Source organism: Prinia subflava, chromosome 2, assembly GCF_021018805.1.
Source record: "Prinia subflava isolate CZ2003 ecotype Zambia chromosome 2, Cam_Psub_1.2, whole genome shotgun sequence".
NCBI classification, from domain to species: Eukaryota; Metazoa; Chordata; class Aves; order Passeriformes; family Cisticolidae; genus Prinia; species Prinia subflava.
The window spans coordinates 60,443,669-60,467,372 of NC_086248.1; the positions used below are offsets into that span (position 1 = coordinate 60,443,669).

The 23,704-nt window shown below is 42.6% G+C and overlaps 1 protein-coding gene across 27 annotated transcripts in view; it reads right to left on the reverse strand.

The window, feature by feature from the left end:
* LOC134546893 (uncharacterized) overlaps positions 1-23,704 on the reverse strand; it is a 249,245-nt gene that overhangs the window by 164,838 nt on the left and 60,703 nt on the right. For 5 of the 27 annotated variants that reach the window (XM_063390172.1, XM_063390173.1, XM_063390170.1 and 2 more), the window contains exon 3: positions 9,325-9,438. The exons of the other annotated variants lie outside the window; for them this stretch is intronic. In XM_063390172.1, the coding sequence (XP_063246242.1) occupies positions 9,325-9,438 (114 nt within the window). The remainder of the gene's footprint in view (positions 1-9,324; positions 9,439-23,704) is intronic. 27 annotated transcript variants of the gene reach the window in all.

The following is a 23,704-nucleotide window of genomic DNA, read 5'->3' on the forward strand; positions in this document are numbered from 1 at the left end:
CCTCCAGCCAGGAGCAGGAATTTGACTTAATGCATTCACGATACAGATTCGACCAATTAATAATTATTCAATGGCAAATAAAATTCATTGGCAGTCTAAATCCAGCTCCTCACAGAGCAATAAAATGCTCACAAAACCACAACAAACAATGATTGTGCCCTTTTGAGAGCAGCAGAGATGCAGAGAGGGAGATGGGTTCTTCCTCCTTCCTACAAAGCAGGAGCAGATGTAGAGCCTCACCAGGAGGTGGTGGTGTGGGGAGTCCATCAATGTAACCATAACTATATTTCTGTTCCGTACACTGGGGGGGAAAAAAGGAGAATAAGGATGATGAGGTGATGATAAGGGAGGGGAAACTGCATCCTGAGTTGCAGTGTCACAGCTGAATGACTATCCCAACAAATTAATTTTGCAATGCTTTTGATTTGACCCACCGATGAGAAGATGGTTTCGGCTGAGTTCTGTTTTCAGGGGCTCATTCATCTCCTGAAACTAAAAGCCAAGCTCATAAAGCACAAACCCACACAAGCTAAAACCAATCAGTAGCTTCCCCGAATCCCTGCAAAGCCAAACCATTCAGTGCCATGCTGCTCTGCCAATAATAGTAACAAGTAACACTATACTCAGGCTGTAATTTTTCATATCCACTGCGCTGTTGTCATATGATTTACTGTGCTAGCACTGTGAGCCATTGCCCAAGCCCTGTCTCTGCACTCCTCCTGATTTACTTAAATCTTTTTACTTTTATCAGCCACAGGGAATGGGGACACTTACATGTAACAACTGACAATTTGAACAGAAAATACAGAGAAAAGCTGTGTAAAGCAAGTGGTTGAGATTATAGCTGTTGACTTCTAATATTATTTGACAGATGAGACTGCTGCAATTATCCTCTGCTCATGGGTTCCATTACGGGAACAAGAAGCACACAAAATAAGGGCAATTTCCCAAACAATATATAGGTCCACTTAACTTTGTCAAGAGCCATTTCTGCAAGGGAAATCCTCCATGGTTAAAGATACAAGGGTAAGTTGGCAACTTCACATGAACATTTAGTGCATTCCACATTAACTGCATTTTCAGTTCTTCTTTTCCTGCTCTCTTTGAACCAAATAGGATATTATTTCTAAAGGTATTTGTTTGAAGAATAACATTGTGCTTACTGCTGTTCCCTCTCTCAAGAGTGCTTTTTCCTTTTTTGTTTTGTTTTGGTTGGTTTTTTTTAAAGAAGGTGTTTCAGAAAGTTTGCAGCTCACAAGATCACTCTGGATTTTTGCTGAGTCCTGCATCCACTCTCATCATCCCGTCTCTGTGCCTCACTATCTCCCTGTACCAAGAGGGAACGCACCAACCCCACACAAAGGTTCCTACTGTTTCCTTCTACATCCCTCTTTCTTTGAATGCTCTGCTCCAGAGAGGCATCCTGAGTCCCGCACACCACCCTGCAGACCCCACCATCCCCCTGGCCCACCCCAGACCACTGCCACACTCCCTCTCTGCCCCACTGGGACCACTCCCAGCCAGCACAGCCAGTGCAGATGAATGCTGGGGATCGGGGGGGGAGGCAAACAACATGGCCAAGTGGTTCCTCAAGAGCAAAAAATTATCATTTTGGGGATGAGGAATCTCTCATACAGACCACTCTGCAGGTCCAAAAGCAAGCTCGTAGTACCCAACCCAGAAACGCCAGTACACAAGCAGATCTCAGAGGAAGGGTGAGATCTCAGGTTCCAGATTTCCCTAAAGCAAATACACAGCAAGAGCAATTGTCCTCTGAAGTCTTCCTGTGGCAAGTCCAACCACTGTATCTACACAGTGGAGTGTAAAAAAAAAGGAACATAAGTCCTGCTTTAAGTTCAAATCTTAATACAACCTTGGCAACAGAGCCACTACTGGCATATCCATAATATATTTTTGAGGTTGCCCCATCACTTTGACTTGTGGAGCTGTTTATAGATCAAAGGGAGTTTCATTCTCTGGGAGGAAAAATAAAAGGAATGAATTTTCTGAAAGCAAAGGTGAAAAAGAAATGAGAATGAAAATAAAGGGAATAACCTGTGGCCTAGGCAGTAGTTATTAATTCTTCTCTCCAGAGCAATCTGTGCTGAACCACAGTGGAGTGAATATTTTTCAGCAGCCTTCCCCAACTTTCACACATACTTCAATATCTTCTCTAGATGTGCCTAGGACCTAGTGCTGCAGACCCTGATGGGAGACACACCACCGGGAATCACCGCAAAAACTTTTCAGGCTAACCTCAAGTTCCTGATTCCCTTCCTTGGAGGCTGAAGGTGTTCATCAGTCTGGGGGAGATTTTTTTTTTTGTCCTATCCTATGTCATTCAGAAAGCTCTCATCCAGGAAATAGGCCTTGCTTTTCCTGAAGTATTACTAACCACTTTGTTTCCATGCTAGCTTGTGGCAGTGAGTTTCATGGCTCAGTCAAGAGCAGAGTCTCAGGTGACATGAGGAAAAACACAGCTTGGCCACTGACAGTAGGACAAAGTTTCTCTCCATGTCCAACAGCATGACCACCCAAGGAAGAGACCTGGTAAGGGGGGAAAGCCATCACTTTCCAAGTCTACTCTGGAGGAAGGCTCTGACCCACCTGCCCTCACCAAAACAAATACCCTGGCTTAAACTAAGACATCTCATCCAGACTTCAGGTTGTACATGTCCTTAGATGTCTGGGAATACGGACAGAGTAGCTTATTACACATTTCTGTGAGGTAAATAATATTTACGTCAATACTACAGAAGAGAAAATTAATCTCAGGATTCAATACAAAAGAAAAGACAGGCTGAGAACATTCAAATGTCAAACTCACAGACCCCAATGTCCTCCAAATTATACCATTTTCCTGTTAGAATTACTAACTAATGACATCCAGAATGTGAGGAACAAAATATGTGTTATTTGTATTTCCTTGTCTTTTACCTTCCTCCCTTCACCACCCCACTAGGCTTTTCCAAGAGGCGAGCTGGCTCTTTCCTGGAAAGTGACCTTTGCTGGAGGGCAGGCAGATGGCAGCAGCCACAGACAAGCCCAGTTCTCCTCCTTGACCAAGTGTCACTCAAAAGCCTTGAAGATCTCTGTGCTGGAGACCCCAGGTCTCCTCCTGAATCTGGGTCACTGGCAGCACAAAGCCCTGCTGAAGGCACCCACGTGTGACGCAGACCCATCAAGGACCACTCCCCATCTCAGGGGCACAGCGATGGCCAAATCTGCGCTGAGCAATTGCAATCATTTGAGCTTCAGGGATTTTTTTTTCCTTAATTTTTTTTTATTATTATTATTTCTTGTTCAGCCCTTGCAGTCTCGGTCTCTTTAGCACAGATCTCTTCACAAAGGCAATCCTTGTACCAGAAAGCCTCAGATTTGCCCTCAGCTCTTCCATAGGCATTGATTAGGGATCTTTCTTCTTTTTCCCTTAAAAAAAATCAAAAAAGAAAAGGGACATCATTTAAAACTAAAATAGAATGAAGTACATTGTACAAAGGATTATTTCAAGTAATTCTCCTTGAAACTGTAACAAAGGAATGTTTCCTGGGGATTAAATGGACTGTCAGGTAATCAGAAAAGTTGTTTTAGGTTTTCCTCAAGAAGAAAAGAAGTGTTTTGGATGGATTTTGTTTCTGGTGCTTTGTGACACTTTACAGCTTATTCCCTCATGTCACACCAGGTTATTTCATTATTCATAAACATGCTGAATGCCAAAATGATCACAGAAGCTATGGGGCTCTTACACATTCAGCCACTAAATCCTTTTCTCCCCATCCCATTGCAAATGCAAGGACCCAGCTCTCTCAATGTCCTTCCACAGGGATTTTCTTCTAACCATTGCTCATCCTGCTACCTTTCTTGTAATGCACATGGGATTCCTGGTATTTTACATACTATGCAGGACTCTCGGATGGCCTTGAAGGAGAAATCACATGCAAGAGAGGATGAATTTGTCCCTGGGGCTGAAGTCCAGAGAGTCAGCCCCCAGGGAACCTTGCATACAGTCTGGGTGCAGTCCTTACTCTTCTGTGGATACCTGGGGTGATAACACTAAATCCCACTCCCACCATCAGTCCCAGGATGCCTCCCAGACCCGGTCTGGGCTCTCTCACCACACTTCTACCTTGCCTGGCACTGCAGGGGACAGGCTGCCCCTTTTCAGAGCTAGGCCACAATTTCCAGCACCGTGTCTCTCTTCCACCCCCAATAACTGCATGCTCCTGCCTAACCTGCCACCTAATGCATAGGGATGCCTTAAAAAGGCCCAGGTCTTTCCTCCAGGACCAGCATCAGAAGTCCCTACAAGCAGCTACTTCTCAGCTGCTCCAGCTCCAGTCCACACCTGCAAGCTCAGCCCTTTTCCCTCACCCTTCCCAAAGCCTTCAAGGGACCAGCTAAGACAACCTGGAGCACAGACATCCACCACACCACATCCAGCTCCACACCCTTTACATACCAAGTGGAAGGAGTCCCCCTCCCTCTGCTTGGCCAGGAGCAGCCAGCAGCACAGGCAAGCACAGCAGAGCCCCAAAGGGAAGCAGCCTGGGCTGAGGGGAGGGGGTATCAGAGATGTTCTCTGCCTCTGTGGGGAGGGAGCCCCACCAGCTGGCCCCTGTGGCTGGGCTGGTCCACAGCATTGATGTCCTTTTGGACTGCTAGGAGCTACTGGGTGCCCAAGCAGCAAAAAACACCCACATCCATCTGTGCCTAGGCAGCCAGCATCTGCTATAGCAGTCAGTCTTTGCTCTCAAAAAGGGAAACAGGGGTTTAAAAACCTCTATGACTGTGTGTGGAATGGTGGCTAGTCCTTCATGGGCTTTCCAGTGGCAGCACTGCCAGAAGTGACAAAGCACAGCCTTGTTCTGTGGTATTGACCCAGGAGTCAAGCACAACACTCTATGCCACAAACAGCCTTTACTTCTCATAGGCTCACAGGACACAGTTCCCCTCATCACATGCTATGCTGAGCCTGCTCCTGTCTGGAACAATTGCTCCTTCATGTGTGTGACTTAATTTTATCTCTGATTAAGAAAAAGGAAGATTTGAAACTGCTACTGGCCTTGGAAAATGAAGATCTTTTTCTTATTTTATTTTTCACTTTTTAAATCTAGGGACAGGGTTTTCTTTTCCGTGAGCTGGTTCTTTCTAAAAGAGTTTTTATATTCCAATTATTCAGACACCTGCTGGTGTCCCAGCAGCCCCCTGGCAGCAGGGAACCCTCTCGGGCTGAGCAGCCGAAGGAAACAAAGCCCAGAACAATGTTGTACAGGGAAAAAGTACACACACCAGCAAGCCGGAGAGCACAGCAGCAAATGTGTTATTAGTCTGACATCACAAGGGCCTGCTTGTTTGTTTGCTTTACGCTTTCAAATCCCGACGCTCTCTCTTGCCGTGCCACATGTTGAATTTTTCTTGATTAAGTTGAGACTTTTATTATGCAGTGGCCCCAGAAGAATTACAGAGGGGAAGGAGAAAACCCAACTGCATATGGCAAAGGCAGCGAGATAGATACTGAATTCCTCCAGCTTGAAATGACAGGCAGTACAAATAAAGCTCCTTTGTAGCTGCTTGAAGACGTAGCATGTACCAGCCCATCTCAACAAATATACCTTGGGAAAAGCCAAAAGCAGGATCAGAGATGCACAGCGAGGGAAATTTTAAAGCTGCCAGTGCAAGTTTCTTCAGACACAATGTTTGTACAGTACTGAGCACTGTCAATTTTGATTGTGTAGCAGTAGCATAGTAATAATAATAACAATAAAAATAATAAATTTCCTAATTTTTAGTTATTATTGTTATTATTTTAGGCGTCTCCAAGTCTTGAACTGTAAAAACAGTTGGCCACTAAAACCATCCAGCTTCTCTCACCTAAGTATGCAATGAATGGGATTGACCCTCCTGGCCAGACCATTTGGGCTACATCTTTCAGCCTCATGTCCCTCCTTCCAGTGAGGGCTGTGTTTTGCAAGAGATGCACCAGCATCAAAGCCGGTGTGGCAGGACTTCTTCACTTGGAAATAGGCTTCAAGCAGACCTGCAGACTCTGTTGAAATTTGCATTATGGTGCCAGAGCAGCACAAAACAGCTCTAGCATCTGGCCTCAGGGGCTCAATCAGTTCTGTATGAATACTCATATGATGCAGTTATCATCAGCAAAGCCCATAGCTAAGCGTCTTGCTACCAAGTCTCATGGCTTTGATTTAAGGAGCTCCCAGTAATCTGGGACACTACAATTAACATATTTAATAGAGCGACTAATGGGAAAGAAAAAGGGGGAAAACCTGCAAACCACAGCTTACACTGATGACAGGGTGGGAAAGGAACAAAATCCAGAAGTTTCAAACTATGAAAAAGGCACACAGAGTTAGTTAGTTAGTTAGTTAGTTAGTTAGTTAGTTAGTTAGTTAGTTAGTTAGTTAGTTAGTTAGTTAGTTAGTTAGTTAGTTAGTTGGTTGGTTGGTTGGTTGGTTGGTTGGTTGGTTGGTTGGTTGGTTGGTTAGTTAGTTAGTTAGTTAGTTAGTTAGTTAGTTAGTTAGTTAGTTAGTTAGTTAGTTAGTTAGTTAGTTAGTTAGTTAGTTAGTTAGTTAGTTAGTTGGTTAGTTTCTCCCTTTTATTATGCAAAGTGCAAAAATTTATTTTGGGACAGTTCGACAAGCCTGCTCATCACTAGGCAGATGATCTGCACCTCATGAACACCAAATCCTTCCAAAATGTCTCACATAGTGGCACACAAAATATACAGACTTATTTCTAAAACATACCTCTGTTCCCTACCTGCAGGAGATCACAAACTATGCAGGGGGGTTATTAAAAGTGTTAGGCAACAACTAAGGGTTCAATAATGTCATCTGTAGTTGTTCCAGGTAAGAAAATGGCAATGGAATTAATCTAGTTTATAAACAGGATATAAACAAAAGTAGATTCCCTTATTTAAGAACAGAAAATGTTATTACAATTACAATTACAAATAAAACATACCTCTTCTAGTTAGCTGGGGACTTAGTGCACTGATCTAGCTTGGGACACACGACCAGCTTCAGCGGGCTTGGAGAGGCAGCCAGAAGCAGCAGTTCATCTGATTAATGGCCAGGTAATAATAATGTATTGCATACCATATTGCTGAGTTACAGTTATGCAGTGCTCTAACAATTGCCAGACTAAAACTCTAGCAAGATAGCCGGGTGACTAAATACATATTTATCTTTTACAGTGTCTTTTACATGGTTATTTAATAATCTACAAACCAAGTATTCTAAACTGAAGAAATAGTTTCTAATTATATTCAAATGGATACCTAAATAACCTTAGTTATGCCTGGGGTTTACTGTAGGCAGTATACCATGTAGCACATTCATTTCATATGGTTATTATAGCCAGTAAACATAAAATTATTACAGAGTCACTGTAGCAACTATGGCACCATATTAGATAAAATGACTCTTTGAGCAAGGTCTTCCAGCTTTCCAGTGTCCTGTCCTCATTGTATCCCCTACTGGAGAGTGAAGGCCAGCTGTCCTTAGAGAAGAGGTTAAGTCACGTTCAAAGGACAAAGAAAAGCAGAGGCCTGGTTTTTTTCTTAAAGTACTCTGGAGTTTTATTCCTTCTAGAAACAATAGAGGAGAGAAGTGATGTTGAGAGATGGCAAGTGTTTAAGGAATTTACTCTACCAGAACATGATTTTTCAGTGCTGGCAAGAAACTGTATTTGGCAAATAATGACACTAAATGAAAGATGATCATATTTCTTTAAGAATGTAACCTACAGATGAGAGGTTTTTCTGTCATTAAAATAGACCCAACTTTAGGTGCTTACAGAATCTGTTTATAATCAAGCTAGTTAATGGATTTCCTTGTAAACTTGGATAATATATGAACTATTTATAGGGTATGGGTAGCACTCATCTGAGCTCATTTGAGTGCTCCAAGATCCAGGTACTTGGGTCAGCCGGGCATCTGGACTCCCTCATGGAGGACAGAAAAAGCAGCTCAACAGTAGGGAGCTGATTTATTGGACTGGGTAGAGCTCTTGGTCTCCAGACATGACCAGTGTCCATATGCACACCTGGTTTTTTTTGAAACATTAGATGAATCCCATTCTTATTAAAAGTGGATTATGTTGTTTCCAATTCCTTGGGATAGCGTTGGATAAAAACTTTTCGGCCCCACTTCCACCACCGCTACTCATCTCTGTCTCCTCCAATCCCCAAGAAGGGTTGGTTATCCCTCTCTTTTGCACCAACTCAGCTAACTGAGAAGTAAAAAATTATTTCATTCCAAAGAAGCACTTTTTTTCCTGTTGCCCACCTGTTTTTCTATTGTCTTCCTGTCATAGTCTTTTTTTCCATAGTCATCTTATTTTCACCAGTCCTGGACACACCAGCAGTAGAATAGACACAGCAGTGGAGGCAGCAGATCCTTGTGTGGGGGCAAAGAAGGGTGGGAGACAGTATATTGGATCCATAACATGGAGCTGCACCCTAATTTTCAAGAGGACCCTGCATTTTTGTGTTCATTTGGACAACTCAGAGGCTATATGCAATGCTCAGCACTGCCTAGGTTAGAGACCCACAGCATCATCTTCCCAGCAAGAGTAATCTGTTCATCGTCCTTCTTCAGTGTTCCCTTATCCCTCATCTTCAACTAGCATGTGCCTGAAAGGCAGAGCACAAAGGCTCCTTGTCCAACTGGCCATCAGTGAGATGAGCTGTCACAGCACTGTGACATCCCCTGCACCATTCCTCCTTCACACCTGCTCTTTGTCAGGCTCTTTCACAAGGCACACCTTCCCTGTACCCCCAAACAATCCTTCATAAAATTGTCCCTAAAGTCTAGGGGCCAGGACACCACCTTTTCTGCATTGCTGCCTTGCTCTATCACACACTACCCAGCTCGGATTTGTGCTGTCCCCCCAGGCCAGAGAAGCAGACCTTCCTCCACCCCCACATCAGTCCCCTGTCTGGATCAGACAGCTCGCCTGCAGTTGTGTGTGGCCTTGTCCCAGAAACGTTTATCCTAAAAATTTAGTAGAAGAGCAAAATACCTCCTTGATACCCCACTGTTAACATCAATAGAGTCACTCCAGGAATTAATGGAGTGCATTGGATGAGGAAAAATTTGAGCAAAGTAGAAAATAAATAAATAAATTCTCTAGAGATATTTAGACACATACATACACATACGGTGAGATTCCACAACTTAATTTGCTTGTGAATGGCACTGAACTGATTCAGTGTGGTTGCTACAGAAGATGTGTCCCCTAAACAGTAACTCAGTGCACAGAGAATTACGTTCATTCATGCATCAACATTTTTGACTTAGATACTTCTTTATTCCAAAGACTGTTGATTAGCCCCCTTTCAAACTCAGTATCCGCTGTCTGCGCCTTACGTGAATCATGTTCGGCACAGGACATTGCTGATGCTTTGTCACAAACAACCTAGGAATAAAAAGATCGGCATTTCAGTTTATTTTTCCTGCATCTTGTTAAAAAACATACTAGGAATTTTGAAGAAACCTAATGCATAAATACATATTTTGTCTGATTCAATAGCATATCCAATTCAAATGACACTGCATTAGAAAATCAAGGGGCTGCTGTTATTCACCAACACATAAAATACGAGCGATTTATTTCTTTACCTTGACATTAGTCAGAGGGCCAAATCAGAAAATGGTGCAACCTCACTTGACTGCCTGCCCCACCTTCCCCCCAACAAGCAACCAGAAAGCTACTGACCGCTCTAACACAAAATGCTATTTCTCTATCTTATCAACCATCACCTCTTCTGAGCCGAGAGGACAATAACAGATTGGTATTAGCAATCTCAGCCCTTCTCAGACAGTTCGAGGCTTGCATATCTTCACTGATGTGCCTAATTAGATACAGCAGTGATTCAGCCTTCAGCTGCGGTTCTGTGCTGCTGCTTCCAGGGTGCATCAGTGTGCTCTGCATCACCCGGTGACTGAGGTGTTTACTCTTCATCACAATCGCTGTTATCTGTCAGAAGTGATGCCAGACTGCTTTCCAAAGAACACCACTCCTTCCCTTATTTATATGGAAGTACTTTTGCCAGAAGGAGCAAGCTATCTTTGACTGAATGTTATTCCAATGGAAGATAATAGCCTGGAAATCTTGGTGTCTTCGAGCCCTGGACAGGAAAGTCTGCTGAGTTTTCCTGGGGTGTCACAGAGGAACACTTTGGCATGTTATTCATACTCCAGACCTGCTCACTCTGCTTAGTGACGTGGAAAGATCTATCTCATGGGTTGCAGGCTTGTGAATTCTTACATGTAATAAACTAGATGACTTTTCTTTTCTTTTCTTTTCTTTTCTTTTCTTTTCTTTTCTTTTCTTTTCTTTTCTTTTCTTTTCTTTTCTTTTCTTTTCTTTTCTTTTCTTTTCTTTTCTTTTCTTTTCTTTTCTTTTCTTTTCTTTTCTTTTCTTTTCTTTTCTTTTCTTTTCTTTTTTCTTCTCCTCCTCTCCTCTCCTCTCCTCTCCTCTCCTCTCCTCTCCTCTCCTCTCCTCTCCTCTCCTCTCCTCTCCTCTCCTCTCCTCTCCTCTCCTCTCCTCTCCTCTCCTCTCCTCTCCTCTCCTCTCCTCTCCTCTCCTCTCCTCTCTCCTCTCCTCTCCTCTCCTCTCCTCTCCTCTCCTCTCCTCTCCTCTCCTCTCCTCTCCTCTCCTCTCCTCTCCTCTCCTCTCCTCTCCTCTCCTCTCCTCTCCTCTCCTCTCCTCTCCTCTCCTCTCCTCTCCTCTCCTCTCCTCTCCTCTCCTCTCCTCTCCTCTCCTCTCCTTTTTCTTTCTTTTTCTTTTTCTTTTTCTTTTTCTTTTTCTTTTTCTTTTTCTTTTTCTTTTTCTTTTTCTTTTTCTTTTTCTTTTTCTTTTTCTTTTTCTTTTTCTTTTTCTTTTTCTTTTTCTTTTTCTTTTTCTTTTCCTTTTTCTTTTTCCTTTTCCTTTTCTTTTTCTGGAATGACGTTCAGCATCTAGCAGTGTGAACTAGAGATGAACCGCTGCTCTGGAGGGGAAATGTCTGTATATCATTAACCTCATCAACCTCTGTTGATTTAACAGAGAATGTAAGCAAAGAAACGTATCCTAAAGAATGGCAAAAAAGATCAGTGTTTTCTCAGGCTTTATCCTTAGTAGATAAGAACAGCAAGAATATCCTTCGACAAACTTCAAAAGTGTGAAAGCCATGGTAGATAACACATTGTATTTGTAGATCTAAAATTACAACACTCCATAGCTAAAAATCTAGGTGTCTCAGTCTGGGGAAAATTTTTGCCAATCTGGGGCAAAAATCATTTCTCTGCTGAAATAAGAAGATGGCACCTACTTATGTAAGCCAAGGATATTGCTCCTTAATATCAAAGCCTAATATTACTTCTACTTACTTGCCAATTGCTACTTTTAGTGCTCTGTTTTCCATTGGAATAGTAGACCCTTAAGGGAAGCTAGAAAATCCAGCTCTTTATCATGTTTTCAACTCTAATAGGAGATGTACAAGGCCCTGAACTCAGCTCTTTGTGAATAAAAAGGCTTTTAATTCATCTTTAAGGAAACAATTAGAGATCATCCAGAGCATATAAATTAATCTGATTTTTCTTTTCCTCTATCAAGACTATTGTATCTTGCTTTTATATTTCTTCCAGGTTGGCTTCTATTTTCTCTCAGGTGCAACTGAAGTTTCCTAAGGCAATGAACTGAAAAAGAATCAGCAACATCTGGAGTTATCTACGCTTCTGCCAAATAAAACGAACATATCTGAAGAGGGATGTTTCTCAGAATAAAAAAGGAAGTGATGACTAATAAGGAAATGCAATTTACCAAAAATATCTCATTTTGCCTTTTCTTAAATATATCAGTCTTGTAAGTCTCCTTGACCACCTAAAAGTCCTACTTGAATCATGCAACAGTAAGATTTGCCCAGAAAGAGCAAATATCTGGCAGTTTTGTGTGCTGTTTGGAGGTGAACACATGTTTAGAGATCATTTCATAGTATCTTATAAACCACAGACTTTGCATCTGAGTTAACATCCCTCAACTCCGTTTTCATCAATAGAAAAAGGCAAAGTAGGATTCACCACACTTTTCAGCAGATATCTCAAATAGCTCAGCTGAACTGCACCTTAAAAGCAGTAGTTGCTCTCTTTTGACTGAAAAGGCAGCTTAGGACAACTAGCTCAGCCACAACATCTAAACCTGTATATGTCTCATGTTAGGAAATAAGAGGGTCACCACCCAAAACTGTCCTGCAGAATCACCCCACCTTGCATTCCTCCTCTCAGCTTCTCCCTGTTGTAACTGGCACACTCCTGAAAAGGAGTGGAACATTATCCACAGACAAGAGAGGCTTTTGTCTTCTTTCTTAAGCACTTTTCTTAGAGTTCCTTAATGAAGAAGTGATATGAGCATAAGCATTTATCTGTTACTTAGGTATATTCAGCTTAACTTTCTTGTCCCTAGTTCTAAGGTCTTAGTCCTCCTTCCCATCCTGTTTCTTTTTGCCCCACCTTAAATCTCATTCTCTGGGAGCCCTGCTTATTCAAGTCCCTCCAAAAAATCATTCCTACCCATCTGGCTCTATTAATCTTGACCTAATGTGCTAACAGCTCTGCCAAACAGTTACTGGAACCAACCTAGTGCACCTTCCTTAAACAGCAGTTATGGGATCTTGTCACGTACAAATTGTTCTGTCCAGAATTTCACTTACAGGTGCTTCACTTAACCATGAGCACCTGGATGAGACACCTATGGTAGGTGTGTAGTCACTCGAGTCAAGGAAGCAGCAGACTCCTCCAGAGGAGCCCTCAGATCATGTGCAGTTTTAAATTCCTCATGAATATACTAATTTATTTTCAGTAGTTACATAGAAGGAGGCCTGAGTGGGAATATTCCTTATTTTACGTTATCCATGAAGTACCAAAAGATTGGTAGGGTGAGCCTGAGCTTATATCTTTTCTTTTTATATGAATACATCTTAACATTTCTTTTAATGCTTGGAAATAATAAATACAAACAACTACAGAGGCACAGAACTTTTAGTTGCCTCAGGGCAACTATCTGCTCTGAAGCCTATTGTCACCTTAAATTTTGTGATTCTTCAGCTGCTACTGATGTTAAGAGGAATACTGCATCTGGCAAAATAAGGCCTGTTGACATTACCAATGGACCTCACTGATGAACAATGCAAATAAAGAAAAAAAGATGCAGCAATGGGAAGCAAAAGGAAATAAAACCAGGCTTTATACCTTTACTAAAAGCCTCTAATATCTTCTCTCTATTACTACGAAAGCCAAGGGATGTTGCAAACTTGGATACACTGGAGAGCAATTTTCTTCTCTTTGATGTTGCTGATGAAACAACAGGTCTCTCCTCTCTTCATGTTCAATACAAACAGGAAAGGGACTCAACCCAGCATGAAACTGGGAGCAGTGCCTGAGCTGCCCCTCTCCTGCTAACAGCAGGGGGATGGGTGCTAAAACAGAGAAGGTCATCCCCAAAGGTACAAGGGATTCGGAGTGTGGTGGCAGGTCTTGGGGGACAAGCCAAGGTCACCCTTTGGCAGCACAGTCCCAGTGAGCAAAGGAGAGCACATGCCAGGATCTGCCCCATCCCATAGCAAGTATTCTAGTTGGAAGGAAGACAAACTTGACAATCTTCCCCTTCAATTTTTTTATCATTTGAGGAATGCATGAGGAAATCACATGATCCATTCAGCCTAACTCGCATAAACTTAGAGAAGCATGAGGCTTGAATTTTACAGCCTTTTCTTATCATTAGTATTTTTCCTTCAAATCTCACATTTTGCTGGGCTCACAGAACAACAGCAAGGGCTGTCCTGCAGCTAATTTGAGGTCTGTCAATTCCCTGTGACTGCAAACAATCAGCAGCTTACTGGATAAAGTGTCTTCTTTGTATTTCAAAAATAGTCAGCACAAATCCAATTAAAAATGTTTCTTTTCTTTCAAATATTATATTGTTCTGAGCGTTTCTGTGTAAGCAGGGAACCCTGGATTACATTCCTCTCCAGGGGATCCTAAATGTTTATACAAATCACAGTAGGCAGCATTACAACACTTCCAACTTTTGCCACATGCACTTTGTCTAAATTCAAACTTGGTCAGAAATCTGTCACACTGCAAACTGTAAAAAAGAGAAATGAAGGGAAACTGTCTTATTTTTGTTCCTTTTGAGGATGTAATTCTATTAACAGTTCTGTACGTCCTTTCCCCATCAATTTAATTATGGATTAATTAATTCCTAGCAGTTTTCTAAAGCCCAGCAAAATATCATCTGACCCAAAACATTTCACAGCAGGGAAAAAAGACAAGTTAGATAAAGAGAAAATCCATCCTTTGGGGAAAAAATGGTGTTTAGAAGAACAAGCAAGGGTAGAAAAAAGATCAGCTCTCCCTTTTCCTCAGCAAACACGCCACTGCATCTCTTGCTCATAGCATTTCACTCCTTTCCATTTCTGCACATCACGTCCCAGACTGAGCCTAACTACAAGCTGGTGATGCAGTATCCAAGGATTTCTTATTTTATGCCTTTTCTTGAGGATATCAACATCAAAGTGGTTGAGATACAGCCATGGCCATGACTTTGCCATTGGTGTTGTTCCACAGTCATGGATCTCTTTTCAAACAGTCACACAAAGCCTGAACGTGCTTGGAGGTGCAACCCGATGATCTAGCTTGTGTCTCAGGCTGAGGCAATGTGGTGAGAAATAGCAGGGTCTATATTACAAATGCCCAGTATTGCAAACCCTGGCAAAGGTTGCATTTATTGTTGTCCAAGATAATTTCAGGATGGGTTTGAGTTTGTACCCTTTTCTGTGAGCTTGTGTGTTGCTCCTACCAGGCAGGTTGTGACTGCCATCTGCTTACATTTATGTTTTTATAGGGCCTTTTATCACAGGGCTCCCAAAGCACTTTACACACTTACACCTTGATTCTCTGTTGTAACAGGAGGTGAGTTTAAATTAAAATAATGTGCAGGTCGTAATCTTGGAATTGGGCTTTAGAGCCTCCTTTTTCACCTCTCAAGTGGGGCTATTACAAAACAGGTACAAATAGCCAGAGCCAGGCATTTCAAGCCACAGTTTGAAAAACAGGATATTTCTGTAAATGGAGAAAACAGAAGGACTTAGAAAAAAGGAAACTATGTTTCACATGCACTGCTGATAAATCTCTCAATGTAAAAGAGAAGCACTTCTATGCCTTTGATAATTGTGCAGGGGGATAACACTCCATTTGGCAAGAAAAAAAGGAAGCACAACTCAAAAAAGCACTTATCTCCTTGTCCTGACATATGATTATTGGTGGATGACTACTGCGTGTAACAGGGATGCCCAAAGAACGGAGAAATCTTCTTTCAGCAAAAGAGCTGCCCCACTTCAGTGAAAGGGAGCTGACGGTCTCAGCTATTGCAGAAGGTCACAGTGGCAGGCCAGGAAAGGCACAAGATGTGACATGGCCCTCCTGAACACACAGCAGGCATAAGTGACATTGCTATGCTGACCGCCTGGGGAAGGGGACATAAGCTGAAGCAGCACAGGAAGCTGAATGCAGGAAGCGCAGGAGCAGAGAACAGGAGTTCATTTTTGGAAGTGCTTCCACAGGGTTAGCAAGTTAATTAGTTGCACAGCACGGACCCAGCCACCATGCCATGAAGCCTTTTTTATTAAATCTGCTTATTTTTGGACTCTCTGTTGCCAATTCAGCTGCTACTGGCCAAGCCAATCAGAGAGAGAACACTGCTCCTCCGGGCACAGGTGGACACCCACAGCTGACACTTGCACCTGAGCCAGCCACCTCAGGCCCCTTTACTGATAATGCAGAGAAAGATTTTCCTTGGGGAAACACTTCCTCTCTTCCCAGAACTGATGGAGAAAATGGAACAAATTATTTGCACCCAACAAGTGCTTGTTTCATTCCACCCTGAAGTCAGGAGAAAGGACATTTCTCATGCCCTCCACCCTGCAGAATAGGTCAGTGAATCTGCTCTTGCAGAGCACTTCAAAATTTAAAAAATAATTCAACACAAAGACATAAAAATAGTAAAAATAAAAATAGTAAAAAAAATAGTAAAAATAAAAATAAAAATAAAAATAAAAATAAAACAATCAGACAAAAAAACCAAAAAACAGCCTGTAAAAATTAAAGCTGTTTACCCACAACTGGGCCTTGAAGACATACAACCCTACCTATGCTAGCTCATCACTAGGCACCATAAGTTACCAGTTTACACAATGGCATACTAACTTGACTTCCCAGATCAAAGCACCTGATCCAGAGGGAAAGACTGGGAAGGTAAAAAAAGACATGTGAACAGCAGGTGAGCAGGCATGGGGTAAAGAACCAGGAAAGGCAGAGAGAGCAGTGGAAAATAGTATCAGAGACTGAAAGAAAAAAGTAGAAGCTGCAACATTATAGACCTGCTTCGCTCCTGAACTCTTCTCTTTCCTCTCCAAGTCTTTTCCCCATCCATGCTGACCCTCGCTTCTCTTCCACTTTGTGCATCCATTGCAACTCAACTCACTCCTTCACCTGCAGAGTCATTGCCACCCACAGAAAATTCCTCTAAACATCAGCCTGGAGTTCATTCTGGAGCAAAGGGGGGCCTGAAATAGCTCCTGCTGACACCCTGCTCTTGCAGATAAATAACTCAGCGCTCACTAGAGCTGGGACTGGAGTCCAAGTCCTCTGGCATTTTTATGAAACTCTAGCTGTTCCTCACCCTGCTTTTCAAAAAACACATGAAATGGAATGGCTTGTTCCGGGGCAAATGACACAATGGTGCTAAACGGCATGATTTGTTTGTTTGTTTCATCCCAGGAGGGGAGGAGGAGGGAAGGAATGTATATTTGATCTAATCCAAACCAATTTTTTTGTTGCTGTTGTTTCTGCTAAACTCTAAAAAAAAAAAAAAATCAGTGGTTTGAACTGACCTACACAAAACAAGTTTGAGGGGAAAAGAGAGATACTAGACTCCATTTTACTCTCAAGTCTCATTTGACCCTCTGACACCTCAGCCTGAGAGGAACTCACTTACGAAACCCAGCATTCAGAAATAAATTTTAAAAACAGCCCAAGCTGCCCCACATTCAGAAGAAAAGCTGTTTATTTACTCTGCCTTCTCTTGCAGTGCCTGTATGCTTGTGTCAGAGTGTGCTCTGAATTGCCCACTGACCTACATTCCCCGGGACATGAAGCTGTGCCTCGCTGCTGCAGGGCTCGGCAGCACCCCTTGCCCTGGCCCTGCACTCCCTCTCCAGCGTTGCACCAGCTCTTCCAGCAACACTCTGCATAAGTGGATAATGTCTCAGGCCACCGAAGCATGCTTTTAAATGGATAGCCAGCCAAGTGTATATTAATTAAACGTAAAAGTTCTATTTATTGCCAAACACAGGGGGATTACACAGACAACAAGTGGCGGAAAGTACTCCAAAATGTTCTCACCCCTTTAATTACTATGCTATAGTTAGCCCAGAGAGCTGATGTATAATCAGCACTGCTGTACGCACTGTTTACAGCAAGCACTCAGGAGAAACACACTTACTTCACGGCCTCTCTGAGCAGCTGCCACGTTTGGAGGGGCAGGAGGAACACAGAAGGCAGCGAAGGACCCTTTGCTTTATCTCCTCCCCTCGATGCTGCACTTTTCCAGCACCCTGCTGTGCTCCCAGGTCCCTGGGGGCTTTTGCCACCAGCCTGTGACCCCCTCAGCAGTGCTTCCAGTCCATCACACCAAACCTCCCATAGTGCCCAGCATGTACCTCTCCCAGAGCTGCCACCATGGAAGTTAATTACCATTGCACCACTCCTTGCTGCTGGCCGATTTTAGAGCTGGGCATCTTAGGAGTTTGAATTTATTTTATCCTTCATGTTTTGTGTGCTCACGGCTCATGCATTTCACAGGCAAGCTGAGCAGGCAAGTGAAGAAGCCAGGAAGATTTGGATCCCCAAGAAGCTGATCCTGTTCCCCTGAGTCTGTCACTGGGACCAACCACTTGAATTCAGAGAGATCAGTGCTAGATGTGGCAATGTGATTGTACTCAGTTCTTCTAAGGGCAGCTCACCAAAAGTGTATCTTCTTTATAAAACTGAAGATGAAAAAATCAGCAAAATACGGTGAAAAATTAATAGCCCAGTTTGAAAAAGTCTTGTTCTCACTCACACATACCACTACACAGAGTTAATAGCAGTGACCTCTGTGCTCCTCTGTTTCCCTGTCTCCCAGCAGTGCCTCACAAGCTGTAGCATATTGCTGTCTGCTACTCAACCTGGCTGCCTTCAGCACTGGCAGCTCATTTTCCTTCCCTGAATCCTCAAATCCTCAGTTCATTTCCAGGTGTTTTCATTGAAATAGCATGAAAAAGAAGACACATGCACCCATTAGCAAACCAGCAAAAACCTTTCATCTTCTTGCATTTTCACAACTGATTGCAATCGAAACAGCAATGTGCATTTTTCATGTGACCCTGGGAGTCATATCCACTCCCAGCTGTACACATTTCCCCATCCAGACAACCTGAACAATACGAGGAACAGGTAAATAAAGTCATGGTGAGCATGGGAAGAGCTGAGTAAATCACATTACAGCATCACAATATCTGCCACTACTACCACCCTCCTTACATGCAGTCTGAAGCACCTTATACATGTAGTACCTCCACACTTGTATAGTTAGCAGCTCTTTGGACAGCAGTCATGTTTAACCTTCACCAAAACAGTCTGACTTCATCTTCCAGGACCTGAGAGTCTCTCTCAGAAGGTCCAGCAAGCTGCTCTTCCACAAGGTACAGTGAGGTGAAGGCATAAGAACATCCAGCTTCAAACCTTGGGCTTCTCTCTAAGATAAGGTCTCTCTGACAGCTGAAAACATCACCTGGGGAATCATCTGCAAGCCTAGAGCTACTAGAGCATAGAGCATTTTGGCCACTGTTTCTCATCAGCCATACTGGCTGTCATGCTCTACCTCCAAAAGCTCTCATCCTCAGACTGAAACCAGGATGTCTAAGGATTTCAGGACTAATCCAGAAAGGAGGGATTCTGCAGCTTTCCCATTCCACAAATAGAATAACACCAAAGCCTTTCGAAGAGAAGCTGGTCAGAAATTTTCTGATTAGAAAATAGAAATTCACTGCTTCCCATGGTGTTGCTGCTTTTCCAAACCCAGCTGAAAACTCAGCTGTCTGGGAACCCCACTCAAGGCTTTGGAGGTGAGCCTTGGGATTTGGGACACCTGTTCAGCACAAAGGGTCTCCTTTCCTGCAGAACTGCCCTGGAGCCAGGAGTCTTGGGAACTGCCAGGAAAAGTTTACCTTCAAGGCTGCATTCCACTGTCCTCTCTGTTCCACTGAGCAGGTATAGATCCTACAGAGCTGCTGGAAATTTCTTCAGTCTTTCTTTGCTTTGCTTGCCGTAATATACATCACATTTCAAAACAACAGCATTTCTTTCAAACTGAAATCCAAATTTTTAGGCACTTCTGCAGTTAGTGCCTATATTGAAAATCTCTGGACTAAAACGCAAAATGTATACACTTCCAAATTACTTTGAGACACATTAAAAATGCCCTAAGATGAATAGCTGGCAGATCAGCAAACTGAACAACCCCAAATCACACTGAAGTTCGTGTGTATGCATGAATGTGCACGTACCACCTCACGAACCAACAGAAAATGTTCCCTGCCACAGGACAAGCATTGCCTAAGTGGGATTAACATGCTGAACTACTTTATGTCTGCATCTGGCACAGCTTTTGCTGGACAGATGACTCACATTCATTCTGCTCTTAATTGCTAAGTCTTTTGAAGATTTATTCTTATGCTGTTCTACCTTTCTGTAATAGGTAAAAGAATTAATTTTCTTGTATATGGCAGTGTGTTTCCATATATCCCGCTGCCAGGTGTTGCTGTGAACCAGGTGGCAGTCCATCCTGCTCTGATCCTTGACTGTTTCACAGGCTTGATAGGACTGTGTCATGTTGGTATTTTCAAATGCAGGAAGAAAGGCTGTTTGCCCTTTCTTTAGAGACCAGAAAACACAAGTGCTGCCCAAAGAGTTGCTACACATGTGAGTGGTGATGTACTAGAGGTATTCACTTGTCTCAGGGTTGTCTGCAATGGGAGTGGTGTAATGGTGGATGTATCAGCCTCAAGTGGGAAGATGCTGATTGCCCCAGAAGACCTTTGTCGGATATTTAGAAAGAGATTTTGCTCCCTGGACAGTATGCCTGGCCACTGTGTCAAAGACACCAGAGGAGCTCATTATATCATGTGAAAGCCTTCTCCCAGGCACAGTCTTGGGACATGCAGACCCCCGGAGCTGAGCTCAGCCTTTCAGTCCATTGCTGTGGACTTACTCAGGCACATACACATGGTCTTTAGGTCTGAAGCCCTCCTGTTTCCCCAGGAATCACTGCTCCTGCTGGCATCTGGTTCCAACAAAACCCATTTCCTGACTTTTGTGTCATTTTCCACACTACTGCATCAGCAATGGCACTGCAGCCAGTTCCTTGCAGAGCCAACCCCAGCCTTGGATGTTCCCTTCTGTTCCTCAGACCATTATAGAAGTGTCACCAACTGGACACTGAGTAGGGCAACTCATGAGTCACATGGCACCCAGTGGTGTTCCAGAAGCTCCTGTGTGAGTGATGGGCACTCTGCAATGCAAATAAATAAAAATTCTTGTGTAAATATAACACACAGTGATTCTGCCACTGATTTGCACATAAAATAGCAAACACACAGCTCGGCTTGTTTTGTAAGATTGAGGGGTGGCTTGAGATACAAGCTAAGTAGGGTTTTATTTCTGGCTTCACCCCTAGGACCAATGTTCACTGATACTGATATTTAAAGAAGTGCTTTCTTCAGCATGGCTACAATCCAGGGTGTGTGGTGTGGTGGTCTTTTTTTTTTCCTATGGTGGCTTCAAACAAGCTGTGGGTGTCTAGGTGGGTGGGCTGAGTGACATATTAGTGAGGATGCTTCCTCCCCTTTCAGAGCTACATGGAGAAGTCAGAAAGGCATCTTTTTAGAAAGTGACAGGCAGATCAGGTCTGACTATTGCTGATGAAAAAGGGTTTAAGTCCATCAAGAATCTTGAATTTGGAACTGTACTGCTACAGAGAGCAGGGTGAAGGGAACTTCACTAACCTCTATAAATATTATCTGTCGTTTAATTTCAGATTTGCTCCTCGAAAAGCCTTTCAAAATGCACACTGCCTCCTTTCAGCTCCTGGCATCCAATCAAACTAGCTGTCTAACAACAAGGAGCAGAGGAAGTCTGTCCTTCGCCTCCATTTAGAAGTGAAAGATTCTCCCTTCCCTCCTGCCCACCCCCCCAGCTGACTCTGAAGGTCTTCCAATTATCTCCTTTACCTGCCGCATTAAAAAGTAAAACATATGAGTTGCCAGAGATACAGAGTCTGAGGACAAGCCACTGTGGCAAAGCCATGACATTAGAACAGATGGAAAACTTCTCGGGAACAAAATGTGCACAAAAAAATGGGTTCTGGCTTTGAAGTGTATATTCACGGTGGGTGCTTTCATGTCTTTTGAAAAGCCCTAGCTCAAATATGACCTACTTAGGCAACATTCTTATTTATGTCTCCAACTAAGGAGCAGTATATTTAGCAAATGAGAGGAAATCATCCCCCTGTCATGTTTATAGATTGGAGCAAACTTTGCTGTTTAATTCTTCAACAGATTTGTCTCCATAAAAGTGGATGTAATTTAAACACTGTTAAAAAAATCAATAAATTCCAGAAACTTGGGATAAATGGAATCATAATTTCAAATATATATATATATTATATATGTACAGATGTACATACAGAGAAATAGAGAGAGAACATTTATTCAGTAGACTGTGGTTAAACCATATTTATTTAGCTGGTTCAAGAGTAATGGATAAGACTGAGCAAAGGTGGAGAGCGAATCATAAGACTTTGCCATTTTAATTGATGCTAAATGCTAGCTATTCTGTAAGATAATAAGGAACATAGAAATTCTTAACTCTTCATAGACTAGGTAGGCTTACCTGGACCAAAATGAAAGGAGATTAAAATGTAGTTTAAAAGATTCTTAAATTCAAGAAACTGAAGTTGAAAGATATTTCAGGAGGACATTTAGTTCATCTCCCAAAGGCAAGATGAATAAGACCTCCGTTATTCTAGACTGTAATCTGTCTAACCCCCAAGGATGGACATTTGGTAAGCTTCCAAGCAAGCTATTTCCTCTTTTTGCAATTATCACAATCAGTAGAAGGATCTTGCTGGCATCTAAGCCATGTCTCTCACTGAGGTTACAGCCCATTACCCCTTGTCCCAGTAGACAAAGAGTACAGATTATTTTTTTCTGCTTTTTAGTAACCTTTCAAGATTTATCATGTTCCTTCTTTCTTCTTTAGATTTGGCAACCGCGGTTTGTTCAATCTTCTCTCACCGATCATGTTCCTCATTGATCAAAAGTGTGTCACCCTATTGACTCACATCTCACCTATTACCTCTTCTAAAATAATCAACTCCAAAACCCAGAGCTTTCTCTTCAAGAAGTCACCTATTCTCATTGCATTAATGCTGTTCAGTGTTCCCACCTCAACAGAGGACAATCTTGCAGCTGTCCATGCCCCATTTTGACAGGCTACCCAGGCCAACTTCTCCAGGTCACTTTATATTCTGAACCCATTCTCCAGCTGGCCCACAGCCCTTCCCAGCCTGCAAAGCAGATAAGAACCTGTGCTTTGCACCATTGCTCTGCATCACACTCTGTCCCAGCACAGCTCCCAAAGCAACCCACTCAAAATCCCCTTGCAGTTGCACAGGTAACCATTGGTAACTGGTCTCTGACTACAGCTTGCTGGACACCTGTGTACTGACATCAGAGGACAGTTTCTTCTCATCCTGGTTTTGCCATGTTGCTTCTGAGTGTGTCTTGTAAAACAGTATGAAAAACCTTTTTAAAATCAAGACAACTGACAACCACGGGGTTTTTTTTCCAACCAACAAGGTCTGTTGCTGTCTCAGAAGGAAAAGAGATTGGTTTCAGGTGATTTACTCCTGACAAATACATGCCAGCTGTCCTGCTCACATCCTTATTCCCTTCAAGGGTTTTATGATCTGTTTGATTGTTTGTTCCATGTATTGGCAGGTATACAACTTGACTACAGATCCCCAGTTTCAGCTGTTTCTCCTTGTTATGGATAGACACTATCTCTGCACTTTTTCCTTTCTCCTGAACATCTCCTGTCCTTCATGACTTCTTGGGATAAATACTAAATATTAAACTTTATGGTGCAGTGTTTCAGTCAGTTCTCAGGTTCTCTGTACCCAATGTTGAATTTCATAAGACCTGATACATTAAAAAACTTTTTGTTTATCTCAGTATTTTCTAATCTCATTTTCCTCTACTGTAGCCCGAACTATTATCCTGTAGTCACTGGCTGTATTAACCCTCCAATCATAGCTGAGCTTCTTAAGAAACACTGATTCAGAAGCTGACAACACAATTTATTTCAGATAACTTCACTTTGGGGGAATGACCTAGTCTTTCACAACCTTTTTAGGCCAAATATTTCAGAAGTTCTCAAGCTGTTTCTTAGCTACCTGATGCTCAAAGGTCCCCTTAATCTCCTAAATGGAAAAGAATACTTGGCATCTTAAATTAAAACACAATGAGGTTGAGGTTCATACTTTG